The sequence below is a fragment of the Eublepharis macularius genome, chromosome 16 (genome assembly GCF_028583425.1).
Source record: "Eublepharis macularius isolate TG4126 chromosome 16, MPM_Emac_v1.0, whole genome shotgun sequence".
NCBI classification, from domain to species: domain Eukaryota; kingdom Metazoa; phylum Chordata; class Lepidosauria; order Squamata; family Eublepharidae; genus Eublepharis; species Eublepharis macularius.
The window spans coordinates 45,497,348-45,518,073 of record NC_072805.1 but is presented as its reverse complement, the minus strand read 5'-3'; the positions used below and the strand labels follow the sequence as shown (position 1 = coordinate 45,518,073).

The window sequence follows — 20,726 nt, the reverse complement described above, 5'->3', positions numbered from 1 at the left end:
AAGAGGGAAATGAGGAAGAAACACACAGGTTTCTTTGAAATATTATTTTCAAGCACTATTGTTGAGTATTTTCAAGAGGTGCCAGAACTCTGTTCTATGGCGTTCCCCCTGAAAAAAAGCCCTGAGACTAACCGATTTTACTGTAGCATAAGCTTTCGAGAATCACAGTTCTCTTCGTCATCTGATGAAGAGAACTGTGATTCTCGAAAGCTTATGCTACAGTAAAATCGGTTAGTCTTAAAGATGCATCTGACGAAGACAGCTGTGATTCTCGAAAGCTTATGCTACAGTAAAATTGGCGAGTCTTAAAGATGCATCTGAGGAAGAGAGCTGTGATTCTCGAAAGCTTATGCTACAGTAAAATTGGTGAGTCTTAAAGATGCATCTGACGAAGAGAGCTGTGATTCTCGAAAGCTTATGCTACAGTAAAGTTGCTTAGTCTTAAAGGTGCTACTGGACTCTTTTCTAAGGTGTCCCCGGACTCTCATCCTGCTCTCTGTCGGCAGGTAAGTGCTCGCCCCTCATGTCAGATGCAGGGAAATTCCCAGGCTAGCCAGACAAGCCGCGGCATCCTTCCAAGCAGAAAAACAAAGCGAGGCATTGCCTTCCACGGAAACCCCCGCCCGTGCTCCAGCAGCTTCGGCCGACGCCACCCCCGCCAGCCACGACGGGCTTCCTGCCCCACGTTGGAAAGGCTGAGGTGCTCGGGGTGGTGGCGGGGAAGCCGGGCTTTTGCCCTCGTCCAAGGATGCGCCATTGGAAGAGCGCCCGAGCGGAGTCCGGCCGGAGGCGCGCGAGGGCGCTGCGCTGCGCGATGGAACGTTGCCCGGGAATCCGGCGCGCCCTCCCCCGCGCGCTGCGCCCGCGCCGGCGCTGATTTCTCGGAAAGGAGCCGGGTGTGCAGAAGGCGCTCGGCGCTGGGCTCCGGCCATTGGCTGGATCCCCTCCCGCGGCCGCCCTCTGATTGGCTGAGAGCCCCCCCGGGGGGGGGGCCACCCGGGATCCTCCCGGCTCCGAGATATTATAGAGATGCCTCGAGGCGCCCTTTGCCTCCCCTGACCCGGCGGCTGGCGCGGAGCAAGCCGGTGCGCGGCGACCCGGACAGATGTGGAGGTCAGTGCTTCGGAGAGGGCGGGCGGGAGAGAGGCGGCTGCTTGCGCACACGCCGAATCAGGCGCTTGCAGTCCGCTGACTCCGCTTCCAATGCAAGGGAGAGAGAGCCTTTGCAAGTGGATTTCCCCTTGGCACGCAGTAAACTCCAGTTGCAAAGCGCATTGAAGGTGGATTGAAAGGGGATTATTCGTGCGAGCGCTTGTGTGAGAGGGACGCTACTAGATCCCAGAATCTGAGTCCAGTGGCCCCTTAGAGATCAACGAGATTTTCAGCTTCCGAGAGTCAGAGCTCCCTTCCTTCAGACGCTACAAGGAAGTTTTGATTCTCAAAAGCTCACGCCTTGAAATTCTTTTTGGTCTCTAAGGCGCGCCTGGATTCAAATCCTGCTGTTCTACTGCAGACCAACTGGGCTAACTGCCTAAACTATCCTTCTAGATCCCACTTGCTCAGAGCTCACTGGCTGGACTGATTTTTTGACCTCTGAGTTTGGGCAAAGGGAAGGAAGCTGCTGAGGCTTCCAAAGGGGCGCAGAGCTGGGTCAATGGGCCAGACCCTTAAAGAGCAATGAAGTTTCCAGGGTATGAGCTTCTGAGAGCCAAAAGTATCTGATACACTCCTTGAATCATTCATCAGATACAAGGAGTGGAGGGAAGGGAGCTCTGACTCTCAAAAGCTGGTACCCTGGAAACCTAGTTGGTCTTTAAGGTGTTACTTCTGCGGCAGACCAAGGCGGCTACCCACCTGGACTAGATCCATTGATCTCACAAAATTCTTCCCGCTGTGCCTTTATTTTTTTTGCACCTGAGATTTTCTTCTTCTCTTTCTTATGGTATTATTTATTGTTATGCTGATGTTGGATTTTGCTGCTGAGCTTTGCTGATTGTAAGGGAAAGTGCCATCTTAGCTCGTGACAGATTCATGAACGAAGCCCATCACAAATGACTCGTGAGAATCCCTTGCGGCTATTAAGGCTCCATGCGGCTCGATATTTGCATGGCTTAGTCAGATGGATTCAGTGGGGTTACTTACAGGTAAGCATGCCCTCAGTTGTAGCTTTTAGGCTAGATATTAGCGGGAAAGTGGACAAGTAACCAGTTTGGAAGGACTGTAAAATGTTTTTATTTGCCAAAAATTACAGCAGATGCTCTGCGGAATGGTTAATAAATTCTAGCAGCTCCTGTTACCTAGTCAAACGGATTGTAAAAGGGTTGCTCCTAATTTGATGTAGTTCAGAAATAGTGCTTTGTCATAGGAGAACAGGGAAAAAAACACTCCAAATTTGGCTCAGAATGTTCTATGAGACATTTAAACACTGTTCGGCCTATCCATGCTGGTCTTTGATGGCTATTCTGCTTTGCGGGGCCTGTTTGGATCTTTCTCTAAAAAGTGCAAGATCTGCATCCAATATCACCTTGAGGACCAACTAGATTTTTAAGGTGCTGTTGGACCTGGATCTTGGACACAGCTACCCGCTTGAAATTATCCTCTAAAAAAGTTGTGTTGCGTTCGGCTTTCAAAAAGCAAGCGGCAGCAATGAGGAACATGACTTTGGACACGAGATTCTTTGCTCCTGCATGAAGATCCCTGCATTGTCTCTGCGACGGATTGCAAAACTCTCCACATTAACGGTGGCGATACAACCACCAGGGGCTACGAGTCAGGAGTGGGTCACACCCGTAACGTGTTTGGCCTCTTCTTGTTTAAAGACATCCCCTCGCAAACAATTCCTCCTTCTCTCTGTACTCAGAATAATTCTAGTAAGACACTTAGTGGGCTGTCTTACTCAGGAGGAAGTCCAATTTATAATATATGTTTATTGCTTTTCCGGCCGAAGCCATAAGCCATACAAACACCAGCAAAATAAGAACTGTACACTTGAACATACCCAATTCACATAGACATAACTCGTCATTATCACTTTAAACTATCTAAACTCTTGAAAATCTTGTTTCTTTATCACCGTGGCTAAAAAGGAAGCCACCATAGCAGAGGTTTGATTGTCAGGAAAGTTATCAGACAATAACACTGAGATTGCCCAAGGAAGGAAGGGAAGGCTGTTTGCCGTGGTCTTGGCATTGTAGTTCCTGACGTTTCGCCAGCAGCTGTGGCTGGCATCTTCAGAGGTGTAGCACCAAAAGACAGAGATCTCTCAGTGTCACAGTGTGGAAAAGATGTAGGTCATTTGTATCTACTCAGGAGGAAGGAAGGGAAGCTTTTCTTTTAACATAATAGGAATAATAAATCTCTCTCTTTCCTTACTCCACTTAGGGCAAAAAACTATTATATGATCCAAGGTCTCTAACTTTCCTTGTCCACAGTCACAAACTCGTTCAGAATAAGGGAGTCCAGAGAAACGACCAGAAAGCACTTTAGAGGGGAAGGAGTTAAGTCTAGCCAATGTGAAGGCTAGAATCTTTAGCTGGAATCTTTAAAGAATAGCAATAAGATGGAATAGCCTCTGGGGGTGAAAGTCCCAGGGATAAGCCTGAACATGTAGGAAGTCCAATTGTATTCAAGGGACTGACTGCCAGGAAAGTTTTCTTTAGGTTGCATCCTTAGATGATTGCTTCATGCATTGGATGCTGATTCTTTCCCCAGGAAAGCTTAAAGGACAAGGAACGCATGGGTCTGTTTTGCCTGTGGGGTTCCCAGGGGCATCTCCGGGGCTGCTGGTGTTATCAAGAATAGCTTTTGGCCTGATCCCACCGGGCTCTTCTTCAACCCCTCCACCAGACCCTTTCTAGTGAAGAGAGCTCTGACTCTTGAAAACTCATGCCTTGGAAATCTAGCCGGTCTTTAAGGGGCTATTGGACCTGAATCGCATTCTACCACAGAACAACAGGGCTACCCACCTGAGACAGGCTAATTGAACTCCCCCTGCAGGATCCACATGTCCACTTATGTACCACCTTACTGCAAGGAGATGTATCAATAGGCATGGTTGGCTGTCACACAGTTGTGGTGTTCCTTCCACTGGAGAGCCCTTCCGAATCTAAGCATGTTGCCTTTCAGAACCTGAGTTTGAAACATAGCAAGACCTTGGGTGTTGGACCAAACTTGAATTGTCCTGAAGGAGTTTGGGACAGTAATTTCTGCACTCTCTTGGTGGTGGAAAGCACCATCAAGTCACAGCTAACTTACAGTGACCCCTGCTGGGTTTTTCAAGGCAAGAGACTAACAGAGGTGGTTGGCTATTGCCTGCCTCTGCAACCTTGGTTTTTGTTGGAGGTCTCCCATCCAATTATTAACCAAGGCCAATCTTGCTTAGTTTCCGAGATCTGACTTGTTGGGGCTATCCAGGTCAGGGCCTTTACATTAATTTATTCTATATAGAAAAGAGGGTGGGGTTTTTTTTGGTTTGTTTTTACAATGCCATATATCTGCCAAAACATTTTAAATCAACAACTAGCATTTTGCTAAGTTGTAGCTCTCCCCCTCTGCCTTCTTCTTCCTCAGCATTCACAGAGGCCTCGCTGTCTTGGTGTAGAGCTGGACTAGAATCTGGGAGACCCAGGTTCGAATCCTCATTTTGCCAGGGAAGCTTGCTGGTTGACCTTGGGCCAAAAATCTCAGCATAACCTACCTCACAGGGTTGTTGTGAGATAATAAGGCGGTGTAGCCTGCTTTGGGTCCCTGTTGGGGAGAAAGGTGGGGTACCAGTGAATTCAATAAATAAACAAATAATGCTGCATTTCTGTAGGCAAAAAATCTGGCTGGCTTGACAAATGGTTTGGACAGTTCTTACAAGATCTTTCCCGTTTAGGATGAGCGATCGAAATGGCGGGAGACGGCTACGGCAATGGCTGATTGAGCAAATTGATAGTGGGATGTATCCGGGCCTGATCTGGGAGAATGAAGAGAAGACCATGTTCCGTATCCCGTGGAAACATGCTGGGAAGCAGGATTACAACCAGGAAGTGGATGCGTCTATATTCAAGGTATGAAGGATCCGCCAAGCTCCGTTTCCTTCTTGGGTGGCTCTCTTAGAATCATAGGATCATAGAGTTGGAAGGGGCCATACAGACCGTCTTAGGAAGAACTACTTCATGTTAGATGTTTTAAACACTCAGATGTTTATTTTAAAACATTTTTGTGCCCCCTTTCTGTCCAAATAGGGTTCTCAAGGTGGTGAACATTAAAACGTTGAAACAACTTTTTTTTAAAAATGTAAAAACCGTTCAATTGAAAAGCCCGCACACAAAGACGCAACATAAAAAAACAGGCAGGAGGGCCAATAACAGTTAGTGGGAGAATGCCAAACAAAACAAGGAAGATTTCACCCGCTGGTGGAAGACAGCAGCAGAGGGGGAGAGACGAATCTCTCTGGGGAGGGAGTTCCAATGTTTGGCACCAGAAGGTCCTTTCTCGGGTTGCCACCCACTTACCCTCAGATGGCGGAGGTACTCAAAGCAGGGCCTCCAAAGATGACCGGAGTGAACGGGTAGGTTCATACAGGAGAAGGAGGTCTTTAAGGTATAAGGTAGATAGAACAAGACTGGAATGATGTGGTCAGTACAACCCACTCCAGTCACCATTCTGGCTGCAGAATTTTGTACCGCTTCTGAACAGTCTTCAAGGGCAGCCCCAGGTACAGCACATTGCAGTAATCTAATCTTCATTCAATTTCTAGGGCATGCAGTACAGTGTCCAGCTCTTTCTCAATAAGAGGGTTGCAGAGGTCTTTTGGGGTAATTTTCACAACCAAAACTCCACATGAGTTTGTTCTGTATGTTCCCCATGGGTCTTCAGTGGTTTGGTGGAATGGCAACATTTCCTCTCACCTGCTTGTGCTGTACTTGATTCTTCTAAAGATTGGTCATGTGTATAAACTCGGTGAGGCACAGACACATGGAACTGGATTGGTTTTACTCTCCTTTCATTCAAGAATGAAGGAAGGGTTGTATTGTCCCCAAAAGGACTTCTGTTTTGTGTTTTGCCATTGAGTCCGGCTGTAGTGGTAACACCTATACAAACAGTGCTGTCACCTAGTCTGGGAAAAAAAGCAATACAACAAAGCTTCGGTATGCCAAGCTTTGTGTGTGAAGGGAGGAGAACCCACCTGTTTTAGCTAGGATGCCTGTCAAAATCACAAGAAGTTGAAGTATGGCTGTGGCATTGGTTCTGATGGATAAACTGGAGAGGTTGGGGGGGCATGGATAAGAATAGGGGTGGAACTCTACCAAGTCAGGCACTTTGTGCAGAATCCAGAGTTCAGAGCTGACCTTGCTCAAAGTCTGTTCTCAGTCTCAGTTCAGAGCCCAGGAAGCAAGCAGCCTCGCTCAGAGGATCTTTTTTGCTTCACCTCTAGGCATGGGCAGTGTTCAAAGGAAAATTCAAGGAAGGGGACAAGGCCGAGCCGGCCACGTGGAAGACGAGGCTCCGCTGTGCCCTGAACAAGAGCCCTGACTTTGAAGAGGTGACTGACAGGTCCCAGCTGGACATATCAGAGCCGTACAAGGTCTACCGGATTGTTCCGGAAGACGAACAGAAATGTAAGTGTAAAGAGTAGCAAAGATATCCAGAGCCTACCTGAGCAGATTTCCAGATGACCCCGGCCGTTTCCAGACGGCTTACCTGCCTCCGGAACGTTGCGCCATGTTGCAGGGAAAACGCGAAATATCGCGTTTTCTCGCGCGAGTTTTGCGTGACGTTGCGCAAAACTCTCGCGAGAAAACGCGATATTTCGCATTTTCCCCGCAGCATGGCGCGACGTTCCGGAGGCAGGTAAGCCGTCTGGAAATGGCCCCCATTTGGTGGCGGGGGGGAGTTGCTTCTTGAAAGTTTCTTCTGCATTGACAGGAAGCGCGAAACACTGAGCTAGCTAAAACAAACAAAAGGACTGTACTTGGGGGAATTTTTAAAAAAAGATTGAACGGCTTTTGTCTTATGGTTTTTATCCAGGTAATTATCAACCCAGATTTATATAACACTTATTCATTTCAACATTTATACCTTGCACTTGCTCCCCCATGGGGACTGATGATGTCTTGCAAAATACACCAGTGTAAAACAATGAAATATGAAACTGTAACCGAGAGCAAGGGGAAAAACCCTGCTTGTACACATCACAAAAATCTCCATGTGATCTGTTGCCCCACACTAACTGCTCTGCTCTGCAGGCAACCCGGAAGGATCAGCTGAGAAACTGACCTTCTCGTCTCCACCAGGGAGAAAACCCATGACACGAAACCGTCTTTTATCGACACTTATGCATAGGTTTGGTAACAGTGCTTTTGCAGCCAGCACTGTTGTTTCCCCCGCTGTTTGCTTTTTAAATTTTCCTTTCTGTTTTGCGCTAATAAAAAAATAAAAGAAAAAGAATACTAAATAATCATGTTGTAATAATAAAGGCTTAAAAAGGAAAAAAAATGATATGAAACAAATATCTTTCTAAACTTAAGTGTAGCAAGTCTTAAACTAGGAGAAGGTGCTTCCCGTCAACATCCCCAAAAGTGCTCTCTAGGCTGCCTGCTAGGACAACAAAGTGCCTTGTGGGAGAAGCTTTTGTAAGTCAGAGCTTACTTTGTGTGATGCAGACACACAGAACGCCACCTCCGAGTTTGGCCTCCGAGAAAGGTGGGCTAAAAATGCTCTGAGTGCTTCCTCCAGAGGTGGGGCTGAAAACATGTCAAGGTTTTTATTTTCCACATGAGTACAACATTTGCATTCAGGCGGTTTTATACCTCTGAAGCGGCTCCATTTCACAAATGTAATGGTCTTTGCGAAGAAACAATAATTACCATCCAATACTTTAAAGCCCCCTCCATAAAAACCTCATTGTAGTGTTAAATTGATGCCAGGAGGCTTTTGCTTCGTCTATTCCTGCTCCCACCTCCTCCACATTCTACTTTCAAAGCTCCCAATGCCATAAAAACTGCATGCACCTTCTCTCTAGTCACCCAAAGCTGCATTTGCGGTTACAGTAAGAGAGTGCAGAACGGCTGCCTCTGAAATGTCCGGTATTATATGAGCAGCACTCTTGTGTTATTTTTATCTGTGGTTTTTTTGGTGTGGTATCTTTTCAAGCATGTAAAATTTAGTTGACAAGAAAGCTCCCCTAAGCCTGTGTCATTTACGCTCCAGAAAAAGCCTTTCTGCATTTCTGGAAACTGCTTGCATCTGTTATGCAGCCTGGCTTGCAGATTCCCACTAAGAACAGAGTGCTTTGAGATAATAATAATAATAATAATAATAATAATAATAATAATAATAATAATAATAATAAACAGGTGTAGTACTGTACTTTTCTGTAGTTCTTTTTTGCTTAATGTAGAAAAACCTTTTCAGGCTTTGGGGTCTCAGTGTAGGGAGATGCAATGTTAGCTGGGAAATGTAGTTTAAAAAGACAGAGCTGGCGGAGATCGTGCCTCAGAAGGTTTGTTAATTTCATCTTTGCCTCCCCAAAGACTGTCAATTTCATCTCTCTACAGGAGAGTGGTTTAAAAAGACAGAGCCAGCAGAGGAACAGAGCCTTTGGGGAGGTGAAGATGAAATTAACAAGCCCTCTGAGGAGCGATCTCCGTGGCTCTGTCTTTTTAAACTACGCTTCCCAGCTAACATTGCGTCTCCCTACACTTGAGTGTCCCCGTGTAAGATGTCTTGTGTAGAGAGGCTCTTAGACCAAAGGTACTGGGAATGGGTGGGTTGTTGCACATTTCTTTCAGTTTGTGACATGCTCAGAAAGCTTGCTCCTCTAGATCGCCCCCCCCTTTCTTCACACTCAGCCTTTGATATTCCTTCTCACATGGGTTCAAGCTACTTTATCTGATGTTGTTTGTAACAGAATCCGCATTTGATTTTCTTCCCAGGCAAAATGGGGGTGGGCAATGGATGCGGCTTGAGCGAAATCACAGACATGGACTGTTCTGCTTCAACAATAGACGACCTGATGAAAGAGGTAAATCCGTTTATTTAAAAATAATGCTAAATTGATGCTTTAAAAAAAAAAAGATTCCCCCCCCTCCAGTTTGTGTGTATGTGAGTGTGCAGAGAGAGAGAGCGACACCTCAGTCCAACTGTGCCAGAGTGTCTTTTGAGCAGGTGGGGGGTGTAGGTGGACACTAAACCCAACCTCCCCTTCCTTTTTGAACAGCTGGATGGTGCTGACACCAATTGTCCAACTAGGGCTGTGGGTTCACTGCTCTATTGGTCCAGGAATTGTGTACACAGTCCCCATTTAATAACAGTAATAAAATTCAATTTATATACTGCCTTTCAGGACAACTGAATGCTCACTCAGAGTGGTTTACCAAGTATGTCATTATTATCCCCACAACAATAATCACCCTGTGAGGTGGGTGGGGCTGAGAGAGCTCTGAGAGAGCTGTGACTGACCCGAGGCCACCCAGCCAGCTTCAAGCGGAGGAGCGAGGAATCAAACCTGGCTCTCCAGATTAGAGTCCTGCTGCTCTTAACCATTACACCAAACTGGCTGTACCACATGCTTCTTCATCCAGCTAGGAATAGTTGAAGGGAAGCCTCTTTGTATTTACATGTGGCATTAGAGGGATTGGAGCTAGGAAGTTAAATCCCTCTCCTGCATCTGTACTCAGAACAAAAGTTCTCTTTCTCTCTCTGCCTGCTTTTGTGGGATATTCCGGAAACAAGGCCAGGCCAACCAGCCCTAGAATCCCTACTTGTTATCCCCTTGTGGTTGTCTGCTTCTGTTGTGCAAATGTTTTAGAGACAGAACAACAGCCTTTGCTTTTGGAGAAAGCAGGCGAAGCTGTTCAACAGCTGGGCTGATGTTCCCTTACACTGCGGGGATGTGCTGTTTGCACGTGGTGTCTTTAGCTGCCTAAGGTATAAACACAGTTATAAACAGGAGGAAGTAAAGAAGCAACAGATACAAAAATGAAAATGAGAAAAATAGTATCTTGGGTGACTTGTGACCATTTAATGTGCCGGGGTTATGCTGCCTGACATATAAATAGAAACACAAATGAGGTTTTGTTTTCTGTCAGTTTGCCTAGGTTTGCAAAAAAAAACCCTCAATATATTTTGGGTTTTTTCCCCCCTGGTGATAGAATTAAACAGGTAGAGGCTAATAATGATGCCCAACATTTATATAGTGCTTTTATCGTACAAAGACCTTTAAATACATTTTCTTTGCTGTAATAGTTACAACAGGCCTGTAAGGTAGGCCAATGTTATAGCCAGTGAAGGAATGGAGTGGCTTGTTTATGGCCATTTAGTGAGGTCACGGGGTTGGATCCAACCAGTTTTTCTGTGAGTGAAAAAGGAAGGAAGTGTCCCCTTTGATCACTCAAAGTAGCTATGCTGGGGATCACCTGACCTGCATGTATAAAAACTATGTGAGGTAGGAGCTGCAGCAAGAACAGATTGAATGAAAAAGTTGTCCGGATCCAACCCAAGATTAATTCTGGGCGTCCTTCTGGGTCATAGTTCATTTTCCTAGTTGCAGTCCAACATTCTTCTTTAATGACTGGAGGGCCATTACCCCACCTGTTGGAGAAATAGGGCCCCTCAAGAAGATTGACTCAATCAAAGAAGCCACGTCCTCCAGTTTGCAAGATCTGAGCAAGTCTGTTAATGATCGGATGTTTTGGAGGTCTTTCCTTCATAGGGTCGCCATAGGTCAGAGGCGACTTGACAGCACATAACACACACACAAGAAGATTGATTTGTTTCACGTGAATTGCGCAGGATTTCTGTGGGACCAAAAATAATTTCCACCGTTAGCATTTGAATTGCAATCCGTTCCTGTTTTAACAAGTGCTCAAACTGAGAATACTGGCCTATTACAGGGCTGTTGTAGGAAGTACTAAGAAAATGAATATGAAGCGCTTGGAGAAAAGTCAGTGTATTCTTATCTGAACAAGCAATCTTGTGTCTGTGAAGTGACTCGATGGCTTTTGGAGGAATATTATCATAGGAAACAGTAGAATCACTTGTTGGAACAGGGTGGATTTTAGCCTGCAGATTCTGTGTGATGTTAATATTGCCCCTCCATAGTCATGTATATCCTTTCCCTCTGCAAACACCCCAGCCTGCCACAGTGGATGAATGCCTTCATGCAATAAAAAGGAGCCCTTCGCCACTGCCGGACTCTGGCAGAAACCCCCCAGTTCCTGACTGGTGGACACACCAGCCCAGTCCCGGTAAGAGACTAACCAATAACCATTGCTTATGAAGAAAGCCCTGTTTTCTTGCCAGTGTCTCTGGGTGCAGATAGACTACTATAACAAGAGGCGACCGTCTTTTGCCTTTGAGCAGAGGCTAGGAGAATTCGACAAAGGAAAACTTGCCATGGACAAAGTTTGGAGGTAGCTGTGTTGCTCTGCAAAGAAATTCCAGAAGCAAAAATGACATAATATGGAGTTCAGCTGCAAATTCTACTGGGCTATTTGTGTTAATCGGTTGCAGCAGAGCCAGAAAGGAGTCTTGGGGCACCTTAAAGACTAGCTGCATGACATTCCAGCATAAGCTGGTGTGTGTGTGGGGGGGTCCACTTTGTCAGATGCATGAAGTGAGTCTCAGCCAGCAGCAATATATACACAACAAAGGGAAAGAAAATCAGATTGGGAACAGTGCATCTAAAAGGTCATGGAAAGCAAGGGATATATTTAGTGACACGTCTCTGCAAAACTCTAAAGTATACAAGACGAACCCAAAGGCCATTTGCCACAACTATGCTTGGTGAAATTGCAGTCTCCTTTGCATTGAGCCACTTTTCAGTGGCTGAAAAAGGATGGAAGTAGAGCAGCGGCTTTGCGTGAATAAGCTCTCAGGTTTGAACTCCACTTAAAAGAATTGGGTAACAGGTGATGTGGAAGACCCCCACTTGAGACCCTGAAGAGCCACTGCTAGTTAGAGGAGGCAAGTCTGATCTTGATGGACCAAGGTTTTGACTGTGTATAAGGCAGTTGAGTGTTTTCAAAGGTACATTCCTTTTACATAATGACCAGGTTTGATGATCTCTGCTGGGTCCACTTTGATTCATTTCGATCAGCCTTTATTGGCATGTAACAAAATAGTATAGAAGAAAGAGAATCCTATAACATAATTGAGTATTCCCAACGACTCACCTCGATTCCCCTACGCAGGTGCAGTAGTGCACCCCTAGCGGGGATAAGAGGAGACTCGCTCACCTCCTGGCCCGATCCCATGCACCTCCCCTGGCCCTCATCACCTGCAGCGCCTGGGCAGCGCCCCACTCTGACCCCAGTGGGGCCTGGTGTGCCCCCCCAGCCCCGGAGCCTGGAGACGGGCGGGCGCACCTGCAGCCCTTCGTGGCCACAATCATGGCTGTGAAGGTCTGGGAGGCGCGCCTGCCCACCTGCCAAGCCTCCAGCCCCAGCGCGCCTGCAGCTAGCCAAGCCTCCAGCCCCTGAGTGTGCCCTCCTCCCCCCACCCTGCCCTCTTTCCCCCAACCCAGATTGAGGCACTTGGGAGGGGGCAATGCCTGGCCAGGTCACCCTGTCCTCCTCCATCTACCCCATATCAGGATGTTGAGGAGGGGGAAATACGCAGCCCCGCCAGCCTGCCCTCCTTCCCCCACCGCAGATCAGGGCACTGGGGGAGGGGGCAATGCCCAGCCGGGCCACCCTGTTCTCCTCCCTCTGTCCCATATTGGGGTGTTGAGGAGGGGGCAATACCAGCCTGCCCTCCTCCCCCCAAAGCATTAAGTTCAGCTAAAGAAAAAGCTGCGTGTTGTTGTGGAATTTGCAGAGAAAAGAAGTATGGGGCCCATACGACCTACTACCAATGGAATTTCCAAACGCAAAGGAGAGTGAGTTTTGTTAGCCATGCTGTGTGGATTTTGGAGTTCAATATCCAAGATTCTACATTTAATCATTTGATTTGCACCCGAAAGTGGGAGCATAAACAGTAGTGATTTTCCCCTCAATACCAGCTAACCAACTGGACATGGCAGACTCTGAAAGCATTTGGTGAACTGGGTCCACTTAATGTCTGACTGTGCCAAATATGGGAATATTACATGGGGTGGAGTGGGGAGCTGTGGTGGAGATTTTTCTCCCTAGGGAGCAAAGAAAGCCCTCTCATGAGAGCCCAGAGAACCACCTTCCATTCAGACTAGACAAATTCTGAGCTAGAGGCAGGAATAGTTTTATTTCAAGGCTTTCCCCATGGATTCTCAAATGTAGGAGATCATAGAAGTGGGGTGTGTGTGTGTGGATCTAGATTAGGAGATCTTGCAATTGCGAACTGCACGTGGGCAATCAATACATGCATATGTTTTCTTCTGTCAATTTATAGTTTTGTCTCTGATGAATGGATTTGCTGGTTACGAGCCACTTCATGCAGGTAGGTAAACTTTTCTTTTCCTTGCTCAGTTCAGCGCTCGTTTTATCGCATTGCCTTTGCAATTGGAGTCTGAGGTTGGTTTTCTTTTTTTTTTGCATGCCCAATATACCAGGATCAGTCCTTGGCACTCAGCGTCTGCCGGAGATGCTGAAGAGAGTCACTACCTGCCAGAGGGGTGTGTGGACCCGTGGGCTGGGCACAGGGCTGTTTCTTGCAGTGAGGACGGCTATAGCTCTTTGCATCTAAAGGGTTCCATACTCAAATCTTAGAAACTCTGACTAAGAGAGAGCCACTGAGTCCTGCTAGGGGTCAGGGTCAGGGCTTCTTCAAAGTTTAGGTATACTAGTGTATGGAAAGGTATAGCCAGTGTGGTGTAGTGATTAGAGTCTCAGTCTAGGATCTGAGAGACCCAGATTTGCCATGGAAGCCTGCTGGGTGACCTTAGGCCAGTCAGACACTCTCAGCTAACCTACCTCACAGGATTGCTGTGTGGATAAAAGTGGATCAATGAGAAGGATGTAAGCCACTTTGGGTTCCCACTGGGGAAAAAGCGTCAAATGAAGTTACGATTACGATTACGATTACGATTACGATTACGATTACGATTACGATTACGATTACGATTACGATTACGATTACGATTACGATTACGATTACGATTACGATTACGATTACGATTACGATTACGATTACGATTACGATTACGATTACGATTACGATTACGATTACGATTACGATTACGATTACGATTACGATTACGATTACGATTACGATTACGATTACGATTACGATTACGATTACGATTACGATTACGATTACGATTACGATTACGATTACGATTACGATTACGATTACGATTACGATTACGATTACGATTACTATTACTATTACTATTACTATTACTATTACTATTACTATTACTATTACTATTACTATTACTATTACTATTACTATTACTATTACTATTACTATTACTATTACTATTACTATTACTATTACTATTACTATTACTATTACTATTATTTATAGTCTGCCTTTCTCACTGAGATTCAAGGCAAATTACATAGTGGAAGTGAAAATACAATATAATCAACAGCTAGGACAATAATGAATAACAGTTAAGAGGACATTCAGTGAAAGAAATACAATACGATACGGTAGCAGCAAATTTGGAAAACAAGCATAAAGCCAAGCACAGAGATGAAATCTTTCTAAAATCTTTCTGAAACAAAGCATAACTAATTAACATGGTGTGTTTAGCAACGTGGAAAGCTCTCTAGTAGGAGCGTAATCTCTGGGATGACGCTGCCCCTGGCTGGATCTGAGAAGGCAGCAGAGTCCCAGATAGCGTGCCCGTTGCCCCTCGTGCCCCATAGGCATACTCTCTGTTGTGCTGCAGTTGCTTGGGCAGAGAAACAGTCCTGGTCAACAGCTCTTGTAGCAAGCTCTTTCGCAGGTCTTTGCTGGCAGTTCGCTGCTCATGTCCACCTTCAAGACATGTCCAGACCTACACTTCTGTGGATTTCCCTGATTAGATCTGACCTTGTGGGTCTTTGGTTGAGGACCGCCGTCCGTGCCCTCTTCCACCGTTTTTTCCTGACGGCCATGCCCCATTTTCTGTCCTGCTCTGGTTGCCATTCCACAGCCAACCCTGTAGAAGTGGAACTTTTGCCTTTTATAGTGGCTTACGTATTTTAACGATGCTTGGAATTGATTTACTGGGATTGGCGATAACTTTTTATATTTTTATGTGTTTTAAAGATTGTATTTATTGATGTTTTGTTGATGTTAGCCACCCTGAGCCCGTTTGCAGGGAGGGCGGGATATACATCTAAATAAATATATAAATAAATCTTTGTAGGCTATTCCCAGATGGTGATCAGCTTCTATTATGGAGGGAAGCTAATGGGAAGTACGACGACCTCCCGTCCCGAAGGCTGCCGAATCTCCCTTGGAGAGCTGCCGTATGGCCTGGAAAGCTTGGAGCACGTGCGGTTCCCGTCAGCAGAGAGCATCCCAAATGACCGTCAGCGGCAGGTCACCAAGAAGCTCTTTGGGCACCTGGAGCGGGGCGTCCTTTTGCATTGCAACAAGCAGGGTGTCTTCATCAAGAGGCTGTGCCAGGGCAGGGTCTTCTGGAGCGGGAACACCATGCTCTTCAAGGACCGGCCGAACAAGCTCGACCGGGATGAAGTGGTCAAGATCTTCGACACAAACTACTTTCTGAGAGGTCAGCACAGATGGTTTGGCCTGTCTTGTTTCCCTTTGAGTGCTGTTGGACAGTTACAGCTGGGGGTTGGGTGCATTCCATGATCAAGAGAAAAAATAGGGCAGAATTTCTGACTTCAAAATTAAGCACTTCTGCTGCCCACAAGAGGGGCAAAAGGCTACACAGGGCATCGAAGCCCCAGGCCTGAAAATCTTGCTCAACTTCTTCCTAGTTCCACCTTCTGAGATCAGATGAGGCGCTGCCTGCATTCCCCCCCCCCATCTTAAGAGCTAGAAGCTTACTTTAAAAAAAAAATTAAAAGCTGAGGTTGGTTAGAATTGCTGTGACCAGTTTCAGTTTGCATACTTGCTCTAAGCGATTGCAGGTCTGCAAAATATTACATATTGTTCTGATTGTGGTAGCCACATTGGTTTGTTTAGACTGCTGCGTTTCTGGAGAGAAGTGACTCTTGAATGCTGCTAGTCAGGTAGTCGAGGATGGATTCACCATTCTCTAATTTGGACAAAGGTATAAACAAACAAAGAAATAAGTGTGTGGGGCAGGCGGGCAGGCAGCCTGCACTGAATTTTATTTGGCATTTCTGTGTGCACGGCACGCTGGTGTGCAAATACAAAATTCCTTAGGGAGCACCTAGATTCAGCATTCTGGGTTCTAGTTCATGACTGGCCCAGCTGCTAGCGTGCTTCCAAATGTATTGAGGCCTTTCAAGAATTCACATTTGCTGTGTCTTTCCCACAGAACTCCAGCAGTATTATAACAACCAAGGCCGCTTCCCTAACAGCAAAATCATTCTATGTTTTGGGGAGGAGTTTCCAGACGCCGCCCTCTCACGCTTCAAGCTGATCCTTGTTGAGGTAAGTGATAGCTGTCTCTCTGGGCATCTGTTGCTTATGTTTCCCCTTCGTCCTCCAACAGCACTTTTCTCATCTAAGGCCATTTCCACACACCCTTAAAAGGGATGGCACACAAATGGGACGCTGGCGATGTCTCCATTTGCAAAACAGATGTGGGCTGTTTGCTTCCGTTTTTTGGCCGCCTTTTCTGGGACCGCGGGAAGTGTGGTCCCAAAAAAGGTGTTGAAAAAATGGAAGTCAAATGGTCCACAACCATTTTGCAAACAGAGACGTCTGGATTTATGAGGAAAAGTCACCAGCGTTCGGTGAATAGGACATCCCTTTAAGGGCATGTGGAAATGGCCTAAAGTACAGAGAGGCACGCCGCTTCCTTCTTTTATATGATCGTACATCATTGACTTTTGAATTAGTCTTTGCCTTCATTTACCACTCCCCCTGCCCAAGTTTAAAGCCCTCATGATTGAGGGAAAACATTTGAAACATATGCAAAGTGTTTTTAAATTGTGCTTTAAGCTCAGAATTTGATTGGCTTCAACATTCTGATGTCAGCGAGGCACGTTTGCTTCTTCAGGTCTGGTTGGCTAATGCATCTGAATTTGGAGGTTAGGTTTTTCTTTTTCTTCTGCTTGTGACACGTGGCTTGGCTCCCTTGCTTTTCAGAGCTATCTGCTCACTAGACATATCCAGGTAATATACCTAGTTTACTTCTCCAAGTGCTGCATGGAGAACACAGAAAGGACAACCGCCTTGCCAAGAGGGATTAGAGTATTCATTAGATGGGCAAAGGATGTCAAATGGACACCTTGGACAGCAAGTAGGAAGAAATGGCAACTAAAAACATTGGAGGAGTAGGTGTGAGGAGGCCAAGACAGTCCCCTAAAGAGGCGTGTTTTCAAGAATGCATGGATTTATCTGGAAGTGTAGATATACAGGTGAACAACGGCTGGGCTGTTTCATGTCTTGGCTTTCTATGAGTTTACGATGTTTGCCTGTGCTCTCTCCATCTCTCCTTAGGGTAGCATAATGGCTGAGCTGCAGACCAGCAACTTCAACTCTCTGTTTTGCTATGAATTGAGTACTGTGTGTTTGGACATTGCAATAACCTGGAGTGTTATATATATACAAACGTTGATTTGATCAGACCCTGGTTAATTGTGATGTCTGAATGCACACAGTCCAACAAATTGGGGGTTGGTGTCTGGCACCAAATTGGGATTTAAATTGGAATTTGAAGTTTGTTAAACCAGCGTTTGGTAGACTAACTGGAGTTTGTTGCGTAATCCTTGGTTTATTGTGATGTCTGAAAGGCAGCCTTTGGGAAAGCCAGTTTCTCCCAATCACTCTTTGCAACATGGAGATCATGATGTTGGTTGAAGCTTGTTAGGAGGGGTGTGAAGCACTTTGAAGCTGCTATTCAGCCACTTCTGTTTATTATGAATATAAAAAGTCTTGGACATTGTACTACATTGTCATAAAGATACCCTGTCTTTCCATGACTGCAGATTGAACAGCTGAGCATCCGGCAGTTGGTGGAGAATGCGGGCAAGACAGACAGCAGCCCCCCAATGCTTCCCATGGCAGAGGAAGTCCACTATGACCAGATGTACAGAAACTTCCAGGATTCTTGTGGGCCACACCAAAGACCAATCTTCAGGGGAAACCAACAGATCACTGTCTAAGACTCCTCTCTATTTTTTAAAACTTTTAAAGAAAGGATTCAGTTTAGATCTATTTTTGTATGGTCACCTATGCTGAACTCCCTCTGGGGAAACTGCTCTAGTTTTGCCTGTAGGTGTGCTCGGAGTATGTACTTTAATTCTGAACAGAAAACAGACCAATAGCTATAAACACCAAATGCACCTGTTACACCTTTCTTAGGTCTTACTGACACTACAGCATTCACCAAGAGCAACTTTAAACCAGGCTCAAGTTAGAATTGCATCTTAACTGGATCCCTTAAAGTGATGTCCCCCCCTCCCCCGCCTTTTGTTGCAAAGCAGGGTATTTGTAGGGTCTGTTATGGGTGGTTTGGCTGATAGAGGAAGGGTGGCTGACGCTCTAAGCAGCATGAAATCTTCATTTTGAGCATGGTTTTCAACATCTATGAAATGCCATATGCATTTGCCTCAAGGAATGTATTGCCTCTCGTCGATCAGTGTTGGTACCGCAGATCAATTCGTGAGCATGTGCTCCATAAACATTCAAGGCATGCTCCAAACTAGTGGACTGCTTCAGCCACAGAGAAGATCTGCAAGGATAGGTTGCCCTGCATGTCTCTGAAGGGCTGGTTGGCATGCACATCAGTTGCCAGATTTCTATGCAAATGGGTGATTAGCAGCTAAATTAGTGAATTGACTCCACTGAGTGTGATGCTTAAGTTTAGGCTGCGGCATTCTATCTGCAAGATCTATATGCTCACCTGAGTCATCGGTTGGTGTTGCGCTCATCCAGTAATGAATATGCATGGGTGAACTAGCCCTAACTGACATTAACCAAGATATCTGTTTTGCTATGTATGTTTTCAAAACTGGTTAGGGAAAGTTTACTGCAGGAAACAGGCCCTTAGAGGTGAATTAACCCTGAAAAGGTGAGACTTTTGTGAAGGCTGATTGCCGGGTGGTTTCCCACATTGTTATGAAACCACATTGTATATATTGTATTTTTGCATCATGTTTCTGCAAAGTTTTATTTGCTTTTTATTGCCAAATTCTTTTGTGGGTAAGCGGGTGGGGTTGATTAAAGCTCTATGCTGTTTGAAAAGAGATCCTGGAATAATAAAGTTGTCTTATAAGCTCAGACCTTTGGTCCACCTTGCCTGTGTTGTCTATTACTTGGCAACAGCCCTTTATGGTTTTGCTGCCCAATAGCCCTGTCTAGGTGGAGCTGCTGGGGATTAAAACCAGGCTCTGGCATATGAAATGTGCACTCAGCCACTGAGCTATGGGTCCTCCCCATTTTTTAAAATAAAAAATGTTTAAAGAATGAAGTGTATTTCTTTCCTTCATGTAAAATTCTGGCCTGTATCCTCATGCGTTGAGTATACAAGGTTAGAGTGTGTATAAGCTGTACTAACCTAAGTCTGGCCTGCTTTTTGTATATTTGTGTTTTGTGTACATCAGCAGTATTGCAGATGCATAAAATGTTAGAAATGTGGCATTATGTGCATTTGTCTGTTTACTGGGAGGTAAACTCTTGCATTGGTCCAGCGCCTCCTTACACATGTGTGAACTTCAATGTGCACACACACACACAATGTGCTCCAGTCTATGCACGGCTTTCCCTGTTCTCTTTAGATAGCTGCTCTGCACATGGATGCAGAAGGAAATGGGGAAATTGTACTCAGAGGAGTCACCACACATGCACTGGAATGCGCACAGAGCTTTGGATCATGCGTGCGCCTCTTGTAGACTAAGTATTTATTTTAACCACTTGTTGAAAATGTTTTGTTTATTTTTCCAAAATTGTAATTGCAAATAAAAAACTTTGTATCTCTTGTTTCTACCTTCTAATGGGAAAAATAAATACGGTTTCAACTGAGTTTAAGAAGTCTTTGTCTCCACTGAAAAGTATTATGTTTGAGGTGATATGAAACTTCTCTCGGGGTGTCTGTTCTGAGATTTGGCCCATTTCTTAGTGCTGCAGAGCTCAAGCAATGAACCTTGAAAGTGTGAACCTGGCCCTGAGTTTCACTTTTGCAAAACAGGAGGAACCTCTCCACCACCGGCCTGTTCAGTCCTGCTCTTGGAATAGTGTGTGTGTGTGCATGTGTGTGTGGTGCCCTTAAGTCAGAGTTGACTTATGGCAACCCCTGGTAGGGTTTTCCTGGCAGAGGTGGTTTGCCATTGCCTGCCTCTGCAACCCTGATCTTCCTTGGAGGTCTCCCATCCAATTACTAACCAAAGCTGACCCTGCTTAGCTTTTGAGATCTGATGAGATCAGGCTTGCCTGGGCTATCCAGGTCAGGGCCTCTTGGAATAAGGACAGAGTGAAAAGCAATGAGAAAGATGCAGGGGGGGGGGGGGCGGTCACGTGGTGCCAAAAAACTTATATTAAAAATGACTTTGGGAAAGTTGATTGTGTTTGCATGCTAGTGCTATATGCATGTGTGAATAAAAGGGAGGGGACATTATATATATTTTAAAAAATTGCAAACGGCATGTCTGGCAGTATCTGGAAGCATAAAAATGAGTACATTCCTGTCCCCCTTGAGCCCCCACCCACCACCCACCACTGGACAACTG

At 45.7% G+C, this 20,726-nt stretch overlaps 1 protein-coding gene across 1 annotated transcript; it reads left to right on the top strand.

Moving 5' to 3' along the window:
* The first annotated feature begins 940 nt into the window (after positions 1–940).
* On the top strand, positions 941–20,006 carry IRF8 (interferon regulatory factor 8). Its single transcript, XM_055000168.1, has 9 exons — positions 941–1,113; positions 4,877–5,051; positions 6,422–6,605; positions 8,922–9,010; positions 11,123–11,234; positions 13,354–13,401; positions 15,263–15,631; positions 16,370–16,485; positions 17,988–20,006. Exons 1-9 carry the CDS (start codon positions 1,106–1,108, stop codon positions 18,162–18,164), a joined length of 1,278 nt encoding a protein of 425 aa, XP_054856143.1. The 5' UTR covers positions 941–1,105; the 3' UTR covers positions 18,165–20,006.
* The last annotated feature ends 720 nt before the right edge of the window (positions 20,007–20,726 follow it).

Bases quoted from the DNA above. Each gene is read 5' to 3' on its own strand.
- IRF8 (XM_055000168.1), top strand. The intron at 6,606-8,921 runs GTAAGTGTAAAG...TTTTCTTCCCAG, and splicing joins TCCGGAAGACGAACAGAAAT to GCAAAATGGGGGTGGGCAAT. The intron at 13,402-15,262 runs GTAGGTAAACTT...AAATCTTTGTAG, and splicing joins TTACGAGCCACTTCATGCAG to GCTATTCCCAGATGGTGATC.